Below are 11,254 nucleotides of genomic sequence, written 5' to 3'. Positions count from 1 at the left end.
AGGTCTTCTTAGAGATGTCTTCAGACATTTAAGAGGAGTTAGCATTAATAAAACAAAAAGACAAAGCCAAGCCCACATGTTGTAACACTTGGATTTTTTATTTCAGCTCAGAGAAATGGAAAAAAAAATAAACATATCCTTCCACACACCATTCTAAATTGGCATTTTGAAAATTTAAAACACATATAAATGTATATATATAAACATATATATATATATATACATATATACATTCAGATTTTAACCTCATTGGTGTTTATCATTGCTTTTTTTGCTTTCTAATAAATCACTGAAACTCATCAAATCAGCGAACTAATATTTCAACCTGTATCAATCAATCATTTAATAGTTTGGCTTGCATTCAGACTTTGTGTTAATCACTTATATGACTGGTCAAACTGTACATCGGAAGATGTCAAGGAAAAACTTCATTTAAGTTATATTGTGTATGTCAGTTACCCATCACATGATTTTTTTCATCATTATTTGCAACTTCCCACATTTTGTAGTTCTTTATGCAGTCGATTTCAGCTTCTAGTGCTGTACATATCTTCATCTTCTGGATAGGATTGCCCATGATCCATGAGTTTGGGGTCAGGCATAAACATGGTAGCACCTGATAAATATTAAGTGGAAAAAACAGTTATTTAACAAAATTTCTGTACTAAGAATACAGCAGTGAACAAAGTCATAAAAACAACTGCAAATATGGGCCTAACATTCAAGTTGGTTGAGACAGACAATAATCTGTGTAAAATATATATCAGATGGTAAATGCTATTCAGAACAACAAAGCAGCAGGAAGCATATCGAGTTTGGGGGTGATTTGGAATTTTAAATAGGGTGGCTAGGGAAAGCTTTCTGGAAATGTCATATTTGAGCAAAGACTTTAAGGAGATGAGAGTGTGTGCCCTATAGATATCTTCAAGATGAGCTGATGGGAAGTATAATGGACCCAAGGGATGTCTGAGAAACCAATATGGCAACAGACAAGATGTATGAGTGACAGGACACATGATCAGGCTACGTCTCACAGCTAGTTTCAAGGATTTTAACTTTTAATTGAAATAAGAAGCTACAGGGCAATTCTGATTGGGAGTGACTCAATGTTAAGATCATTCTTGGGTATGGAAACGAAACCATAGGGGAATAACAGTCAGAGAGGCCAATTAAAAAATGAGTACAGTATACTGGAAGAAAGGCTGAAGGCTTTGTTTAGGGTGATGGAAGTGGAGGTGGTGAAAAGGTATTAGATTCACAGTAATTTTGAAGGTAGAATGGATAGTATTTCCTAAATAAATTGAATATGAGATGTGAGAGAGACTATTTAAGAAACTGGAAGAATGGAGTTGGCAATTACTGAGGACAAAATATGGGAGGAGCAGGTTTGTGGCAAAGCAAATGAAATGTTCACTTTTAGATGTTAAATTTGAATTGCTTACTAAATCACTGAGTATAAGTGCTAAGTAGGCAGCTAGGAATGTAAGTCTACAGAGCTCATAGGAGGCCTTGATTAGTTTATTAATTTTACAGTCTTGCGGATATATAGCATTTCAAATTGTGGTAGTATATGAAAACATATAATCAAAAATGTACATGAAAGAAGCCTTTTGGATACTCCAACTCTTTGAGATCCTATATAGTCACAGATGTCCAAGAAAGAAGTCTTTTAGATAATTCAACTTTTTAATCTTCTAAGATTAGAAGAATGTAACAGAGGCCTGGGGATTTAGCTCAGTGGTTTTGCCACCTGCTGCGCAAGCACAAGGACCCGAGTTCGATCCCTGGTACCAAAAAAAAAAAAAAGAATGTAACAGAGAAGACTGGGAAGGATAGGCCAGTCAGTAAGGTAAGAGAACCAAAAGTAGTGATATCCTACAGGCCAAGTGAAGAGACCATTTCAAGGAAGAGGGCATTTAACCTGTTAAAGGTTAATGATGGAATGAATGAGATGGAGATTGACTCCTAGATTTGAAAAGATGCAGATCAACAGTGATCCTGATAAGCATATCATGTGCCAGGTGATATTTCAAATTATGTTCATGTATTATCTCATAATATCATGAGTAGATACTATTTTTATACAGTCATGCATAAATAATGAGGTATTGGTCAAAGACAGACCACATATATAACAAACAGTGGTCTCCTAAGATTATACTGGAGATAAAATCACCTTATACTGAAGTTCTACACATTATACACATTTGGGGTGATATTGATATGAACCTACCCTCTGATAGTCAAATAATATACTCACATAAAGTTATGTATAATAATACTTGACAATAATAATTTTACTGATTTGTCTTTAATATACTATACTTTTCATCATTATGTTAAGGTATGCTCCTTCTACTTATGAAACAAAGTTTATTGCTATTCAGTATGTCATATTATACCAGTAGGAGCTTCAGACAACTTGCCTTTACCACTTACCTTGATTGCCTCAAGAGGCCATACCAAGTATTGACTTATACTATATCTAGGATTGATTCAGTACATTCTATGATGTTCACACAATGAAGATATCATCCAATGACAAATTTCTCAGAACGTATCCTTCTCATTAAATAATGCATAACTATATGATTCTTATTTTACTGATAAGGAATTTTAGAGGAGTTAAATATAAATGTTGACCAATGCCACTCAGCTGATAAGTGGTGGAGCCAGTACTAAATCTAGGTTTGTCTGACACCAACACAGTCACCTGGGTAGGTAAAATGGGGATCAGAGAAGTAACAATCTCATATAACTACTTTACTATTAAATATGATAATGGTAACAATGTGATACATACAATACCTTGTACATGATAAATAAGAAACAAAACCATTTTTATGTTTACTTTGTTACATAATACTAAAAATATTCCTGAAATTTGTCTTTATTTGAAATTGTTTTCAAACTATAACTAGTTTTAAATTGGTTTTATTATATTTGGGAGTCACACGTTTTCACAGAATTTCATTTTCAGTTTTACAGTAAAAACAAAGGAGAGAAATAGATTTGAACACAATGATTTATTTTATAGATATCTTTTTAGAAACATTTTCTATTTTATAAAGTGTGACACACTTACATATAGCTTCATCACCAAATATATTTTTAAAAAACAGATCATATTGGAATTTCAATTGGGATTGCACTGAATCTATACACCAGTTTTGGAAGTATGGCCATTTTCACTATATTGGTTCTTCCTACCCAGGAGCGAGGGATGTCTTTCCATTTTCTTACATTCTCTTTGATCTCTTTTTTTGGAGTGCTATAGTTTTCAGAGTAGAAGTCTTTGATTTCTTCCATTAGCTGATTCCTAGATATTTCATTTTTTTAATGATATTGTGAAGGGAGTTGTTTCTCCAGATCCTCTTTCAATGAGTCTGCTGTATCACTGGTCATTCCAGAGATGCAAATGAAAACAATGCTGAAATTCTACCTTGGCCCAGGAAGAATAGCTGCTATCATGAAATCAACCAACAACAAATGCTGGCAGGGTTGTGGGGAAAAAGGATTCCTTCTTCACTGTTAGTAGGAGTGTATAATGGTGCAACTACTGTGGAAACAGTATGGAGATACCTCAAAGAACTACGATTAGAGGTCCCATTTGACCCAGCTACTCCCCTACAGGATATCTTCCCAAAAGAATTAAAAGAATCATACCACAGCGATATATGTGCATCCATGTTTACAGTGGCACCATTTCTAATAGCTAAAACTTGGAAACAGCCCAATTGCCCATCAACTGGATAAAGAAAACATGTTTTCTTAATAAAATGGAGTACTACTCAGCCATAAAGAATGAGAAATTAGAGACATTTATAGCTAAATGGATGCATATTGAGTTGATACTATCAAGTGCAATAAATAAGACACACGTGTAAATACTGAATAGTTGCTCTGGTGTGAGAAACTGAAAGTAAATAAGGATCAAAATGTATAATAGATAATGTGAAATAGGAAAAAAGGTCCAAAGACAAAGAGGAAGTGGGAGGGGTTGGAGAAAAGAAATAAGGAAATGGAATAAATATGAGCTAAGGAAAAAATGGAAACAAGTCTTTGTAAAATAGGGAGAGGGGTGGAGGGGTTAAAGGGAGGGCAGGGGAATGGGGAAAAATAAGAACCAAGATATATTACATAAAGATACAAATTTCGAATGATGAATGTCATTATATTGTATACCTAAAATGTATCAATAAAATTAATTTAAAAGTGATCATATTAATCACCACCCATAAAATTATATAGTTGGTTCTCTGTAGATTGGGGATTTTTAACCTATGGTCCCTTTAGGGGTTTATGATAATATTCATGTGATTAGTTGAAATGGGAGAAATTTGTCTTTATCTTCACTAATCTCTGAACATGGAAATTTAGTTCAATGTGGAGGGCAGGTATAAACACAGTAGTATTAGGAGTACTTTATATTTTGTCACCAATAGAAATCACAGATGTCTTCACATCACATTACAATTCCAGATTACCTCAAAATAGTATTTACACTAATCACTACTTGAAAATGATGGCAGCTATTATTAAACCTATTAGTAGATATTTGTTATGGTTTGGGTCTAGATGTCCACCCAATGCCTCATTTGGTCATAGGTGGGTGAATCTAGAGTGTGTGATGCTAGGATTAAGTGTCTGTGATTACTAAACCATTACACCTAAGTGATTGGTTTGGCACTGCCCTAATTCTGGTAGTCTGAATAAGATAAAAGGAGCAGAAAGACACTGTTAAGGTCCCTTGTTGCTTCTACCGTCTTCTACCTCCTTCTGACACTCTGCCTTGGAGCCAGTTGATTATTGGACTGAAACCTCTACAAACTATAAGCCAAATAAACCTTTCCTCCTTTAACTTTGGGTGCTGGGTATTTTGTCTGAGGAATGAGAGAAAGTAACTAATACAGTATCATTCAGTAAATTTACTTAAGATCATAAATTACTACGTATTTTTTCACTTGAAAACCCTATTCAGAGAAGGGGTTAAGAAATGGCACAAAACATGGCTAAGAACCTGATAGTAGCTTTGCTTTCCCCAGGTTTTCTCAAATGAATTTTTACTGTCACCTACTGGAAGTGATTGATCAATACAAGTGAAAAGTCTACTATGCAGGCTATTTTTAATCAAGCATACATACTATATTAGTGGGCATGTGACAAATAATTTTATGTCTTTATATGTCAAATTTGCTTAACAATCCGTGAATTGACTAGGTCCTTTAGCATCTCTAACCAATTTCTTTTTTTTTTTTTTGGTACCGGGGATCCCACTCAGGACCTTGTGCTTGCAAGGCCAGCGTCAGAACCACTGAGCTAAATCCCCAGCCCCCAATTTCTTAATTTTCATTCTTTTTCAAAGTCTGGTCATCCAAATTTAGCCTAATCAAATTTCATGGGTTGGAAAGGTCCTTTTTTATCTTTACATCTCAATCCCTCAAAATTTCTTAAAAATTTTTAGGTTTCAAAAGTAAAACCAAAGCATAAAAAATTTAAAAAGCAAAATAAAAGGATGGATAATAGGAATCAGAGAGAGAGAGAGAGATTTTGCAAATGGTAAAGGGATCTAGAGATAGAGGGAAGGAAGAGGGAGGGGAAGGGAAAAGGAAATAAAAAGAATATGTGATACATATATATATATGTCAACTCTCCACAATAAATGCAATCACCATGCACTGCAAACACATACTAATAGAAAATTAAAAACCAAATCAAACACATCCATAAAAAATTTAAGTTTAGCTATAGCTTAGGTCAGAGATTAGAGAAATACGTATCAGAGTTCCTTATGGAGCTTTTCTTAAAATCTACCTATTGGAGGCCTCATCTCTGGAGATTTAGATTTATAATTCCTGAGTAAAGCCTGGGCCTATGAATTTTTTTTCCCCCGGTACTGGGGATCAAACTCAGGACCTTGCACTTGCCAGGCAGTCACCCCACCACTGAGCTACATCCCCGGCCCCAGGGGCCTATGAATTTTGAAAAACAAGCAAACAACAACAACAAAATAACATCAAATAATTGATATGGATCTCTCTAGTTTAGAACCACTAACTTATCTGACTTCTGCCCATTTGAAAAGCTTTATTTCATGCTTTTCTATGGAAATAAGAATTCTATCTTTCCTACTAGAAATTTCTTCATCATTTCATAAAGGGCTCACTTTTTCCTCTAAAAGGATGAGCTGTCACAAAACTCTTCTTGAAATTGAATGCCCTAATCAGTATGACACTTTCTATTGCAATTTATCATGACTCTGTTCTCTTACAAAACTTTATTTTCTCTGTAAAGTTTTTCAGCAGTTCTAAAAATAGCTGATATAGCGCCCAGGAGAAGGCTCCCCCACTGCCATTCCACCACTCCTAGGGCAGAGGAGGTGAGCCGCGCAGGCACCAGCAGCACCCCCCACACCGTGGAAATGAGAAGACACATAAACAAGCCTCAAAAACAGACTTCCAGATCACCTACAGCAAGCCCAAAGAGAAACAAGATGGAACAATCTGATACTCTACCACCTGGACTCCCTGAACTGGCAACAAAAGAGGATCTGGAAAAAATGAAATCAGAAATAATTTTTCAGATAACAGCAAAGATTGTGCTCATAGTGCAAGACACGATTAATAAATCTAGAGAGGACACAGATTAAAAAAAAAATAGAGGATCTGAGGAACATGATAGAATCCCAACATAGGAAACAAATGGAATCCATAAAACAGATACAAATAGATTTCCAGATTAAAAGCTCCATCAAAAGTCCACACAGCAGAATGAACCAATGTGAGGATAGAATTTCAGATATAGAGGATAAGATTGCAATTAGTGACCAGGAAAAGAAAAATTGCTTTAAAATTGTAAGGGAACATGAGAAATCAATCCAGCAGCTGCTCGACGATGCAAGGAAGAATAAAATAAGACTGACTGCAGTCAATGAAGAAAGAGGAGAGTGTGCAGATGACATAAAAAAAAACTGTTTACAGAAGTGATGGTAGAAAACTTCCCAAGGAGGGGAAAAGAACTTGACATACAGATAAGTGAGGCATATAGGACTCCAACTAGGCTTGATCAAAAAAACTCTACACATAGGCATATAATAACTAGGATTCCAGAAACCCATCGGAAGAACAAAATTCTACAAGCAGTGAGAGAAAAGAAACAAATCACATACAAAGGAAAGCCCATCAGAATCACAACAGGCTTCTCAATGCAAACCCTCAAGGCAAGAAGAGCTAGGAGGGATGTATTTCAAGCCCTAAAGGAAAACAGCCTCCAACCCAGACTGATGTACCCTGAAAAACTATCTTTCAAAATTGATGGAGAAATAAGATACTTTCATGATAAAGAGCACCTTAGGAAATTCATGAATACCAAACCAGCACTCCAAAATTTTTTAAACAATATCCTAGGAAAAGATAATGAGAATCACAACCCCAGGAAGCCCTGCAGAATGAATCCGTTGGGAGTGACAAATTAAACACAAAGGGGGAGAATCCAACAAAAAGAAAAAGTCATGACAAGGCTTTTAAAACTTTTAACTTCATCTCCCTAATGAGTGTATAATTCAGTCTTGTTATTGTACTGATGAGTATTTTTCTGATTCTAGAGTTGCACACCTTTCCTTGTGCTGTACTGGGTGTTTATCATCTTCCTGGGTCTACTTAATTGGTTGTCTATTAATGAGCTGTAAGAATTCTTTATATATTCTGGTCATAGGTTATATGCATTGTAAATATGGTCTGTTTAAGGACTACTTTTCATTTTAACGATGTCATTTCAAGTTCTAAATTTTGATGGAATCTCATTTATCAATTTTTTTCTTTTATACATCATGTCTTTTGTATACTAGGTAGTTCTTGCCTACCCTAAATTCATAAACATTTTCCCATATAATTTCTTCTTAAATTTTTCTAATTTTAGGCTTTCATACTTAGGTTCATAGATCCTTTCAAGTTATTTTTATGTATGGAAATAAAGGGTTGAGGTTAATTTTTTATATACAGACACCAAGTGTTCTAGTGCCGTTTGCTGAAAACACTATCTTTTCCTCGGCTCTTGAATTGAGTTTATATTCTATAAAATGTTAATGTTAAATAATCATTCAAAACTCAGTGGACCATATTTGTGTGGTTCTATTTCTAGATTCTCTGTTTTAGTCCAATGATCCATATGTCTTCCCTTACACCAACACTGCCTTGATTACTGTAGCTTTAGAGGAAGTCTTAAAATTAGGTACTAAACGACTTCCAACACTTTTTTTTTTCTTTTTACTTTTCTAGGTCCTTTGTACTCCTACATGACTTTTAAATTTCAATATCCAATTCTTCATTTATAGCAAGTATACACAGACCTGAATTTTTATATATACCTTGTGTTTTCTAATCCTGCTAAATCCAAATACAAGTTCTAGGGGCTCCTAGAGATTTCTTAGTATTTTTCTCTATAGATGATCATTTCATCTACATATAAAGATTTTGCTTCTACCTTGCCAATCCTATCCTAATTGTGTCACTTTATTTCCAGACTATTTTGGTGGGGCCTAGGTTTCAAAGTTTAATGGACAGATGAAGAGTAAGCATATCTGCCCTTGTTCCCCACCTTAAGGAGAAAGCATTGTATCTTCTCCATTCATATAAGGCGTTCTTGCTGGAAGTATGGAGTACATGTCTTTAATCTGTTGAGAAGATTCTGTTCTACTTCTAGTCTCCTGATAGCTTTTACCATGAATAGCTGTAGAATTTAGTCCAATACTTTTTCTCCAACTAGTGACAGGATCATATGGCTTTTTCCTTTCCTCTGTTAAAATGATGACTTTTGGGGGTGGATCTTCCAATGCTGAACCAACACTGCCATCCTTATAATAAAACCACTTTCTACATCCTGCCAGATCTGACTTCTAATAGTTTGTTTTGTTTAACAAATTTCTATCTATGTTCATACTTTTTTCTTCTATTATCTTTATCCAGTTTTAGGATTAGCACAATGTTGATTTCCTTAAATGAGGGGAGAAGTGTTCCTTTATTTCTGCTTTAAATGTTTGATATAATTTATCAGTTAAAATGTATATGAGCCTGTTGTTGTCATATAGGTAGGTTTTCAAGCTAGGAATATACTTTCTTTAATAGGTGCTATTCAAATTTTATATTTCCTCCAGAGTTAGTTTCATTAATTTGTCTTCCAAGGTACTTCTTAGAAGTTGTCAAATTTATTTCAAAACCGATTTTTGTAATATGCTTTCTATATCCTTTTAAATTCTGTAAAATTTGTGGTAATGGCTCCTAGATCTTGATATTGTAATTTAAAAAATGTATAATTGATATTGTGTAATAGGAAGTAAAGGTCTAAAGGAGCAGGGGAAGTGGGAGGGGTAGGGGAAAGGAAAGAAGGGAGAAGAAAAAAAATACGAGAAAAGGAAAAAAATGGAAACAAAGTCTTTGCAAATAGGGAAGGGTGGAGGGGGTGAAGGGAGGGCAGGGGAAGGAGAAAGAAATAAGAACCAAGATACTCATGTAATGGTACAAGATCCCAATCATATATGTAACTGTATTTTATACCTAAAATGTACCAATAAACTTAATGGGGCAAAAATTTTTTAAAAAATAGCTGGTATAACAAACAAAAAATAAAGATGTTTAAAATATAGCAATATATTTTTTCAAGTACACATTATATTGTATCCATTCACTAATAATTTAGTTATAACTTAGGTACAAAGCATGTAACATCATTAAGTTACCAAGTGAAGTTAGGATTATTAGAAATTTTACTTTTGTTTCTTACAATCAGGATGATATTTAACATTCAGCTTCTTGGTTATTTAAAATTTAAATATTTAAAGACACTAGTCAATGCAAACTACTTTCTCATACTCTGTTCTATTCTTTCTATTCTTTTTTCCTTCCTATGCTTAAGTTTTGTTATTTTTTTGACTTGCCTTTCAGTATCTGTATGCTGTATATTAGGTGTAACTGATATAGTAAGTGATTAAATGAAAAAAATTACAGTAAGATTTCCATCAATTGCCTTCAAAGTACTCCCCCTCTCTTTGAACGCAATTATTCCTCATTCTTGCCACTGTCTGAAGCAGTTCTGGAAGTCCTCATTCATGACTGTTTTTAATTGTGCTGTCATGACTGCCTCAATGTTGTGATTCAATTTAAAAAGTTTACTTTCCATGGTCATGTTGACTTCGGGGAAGAACTAGAAGTTGCCCGGTTCCAGATGCAGGAAATCTGCCTTTCCACTGGATGGCATTTGGAAACAGCACTTAGTATGTTTTTTTTACCACAACTTGTAAAGGCACTCACAAAAGACTTTCAGAACTACTTCAGAAAGTGACAAAAACAATGGGATAAATGTGTTCAAAGTGTATGTTAAGGCGGTATTTTGAGAGGGATTAATGACAATGTGTAGTTTACTAAAATAAGTTTTTGAGACAGGGTCTCACTTTGTATTGTAGGCTGGCCTTGAACTACATAGCCCAGGCTGGCTTCAAACTTGAGGTGATCCTCCAGGTTCAGCCTCCCAAGTGCTGGGATTACAGGCATGCACCCTATCATACCTCATAATTTTTAAAAATTTAAATACTCACTGATTTCAATCACATCTCAGATGGTTGCTGTTAAACCCATCCAATGGGTTCTTAATTTCAGGAAATGTAATTTTCACTTCTAGAATATAGACTTAATTTTTTAATCAACTCCAGTCTGTGAAATTCTCCATCTATTCATTTTTTTCTATTGATTTTTCTATTCAACATATTAATCACAGTTATTATAAAGTTCATTTCTGCTAACTTCAATATTTAGGTGCCCTGTATGTCTGCTGCTATTGCTTATTTATTTAATTAATTTATTTTTCTAAGTCATCTTTTTTGCCTTTTATTAATACATGTTTGCAGTACATGCAGTATACAATCTTGGGGAGTGGGTATGTGTACATAACACAACTTGTTTCCTTTTTAAATGCACCTTCCTTTTCACTCCCCCTTCCCATCCTCCTCCAATTCCCCCTTGCCCATTTTCATTCTTGTTGATAAATTATACACACGTTTAAGGCATATAATGTTTACATTCATTGAGGTTATTGGATTCCTGTACATGGCATATCTTTATTCTACTTATTTCCCCTTCCACTCCCCCTTCACCCATTACCCTTGGTCTCTTGGATCCGTTCCCATTTACAAGAGATCTATCCCACAGTCTTCTATCCACCTTTGATTATACTCTTTGTACATTGCCTTATACAAATGAGGGAT

General features: G+C 34.6%; 1 protein-coding gene across 5 annotated transcripts in view; it reads right to left on the bottom strand.

Moving 5' to 3' along the window:
* Window positions 1-77: 77 nt before the first annotated feature.
* Window positions 78-11,254, bottom strand: part of Apool (apolipoprotein O like) — a 121,338-nt gene continuing 110,161 nt past the window's right edge. For all 5 annotated transcript variants that reach the window (XM_004868882.4, XM_087196638.1, XM_021247658.2 and 2 more), the window contains one exon: window positions 78-616. In XM_004868882.4, coding sequence (XP_004868939.1) covers window positions 528-616 — 89 coding nt within the window. In that variant the 3' untranslated portion in view covers window positions 78-527. The remainder of the gene's footprint in view (window positions 617-11,254) is intronic.

The sequence above is a fragment of the Heterocephalus glaber genome, unplaced genomic scaffold (genome assembly GCF_053883595.1).
Source record: "Heterocephalus glaber isolate CG9 unplaced genomic scaffold, H.glaber_assembly_v1.0 deba00001613, whole genome shotgun sequence".
Lineage (NCBI taxonomy): Eukaryota > Metazoa > Chordata > Mammalia > Rodentia > Bathyergidae > Heterocephalus > Heterocephalus glaber.
The sequence above is the reverse complement of the archived record's forward strand: the minus strand, read 5'-3'. Positions and strand labels throughout refer to the sequence as shown.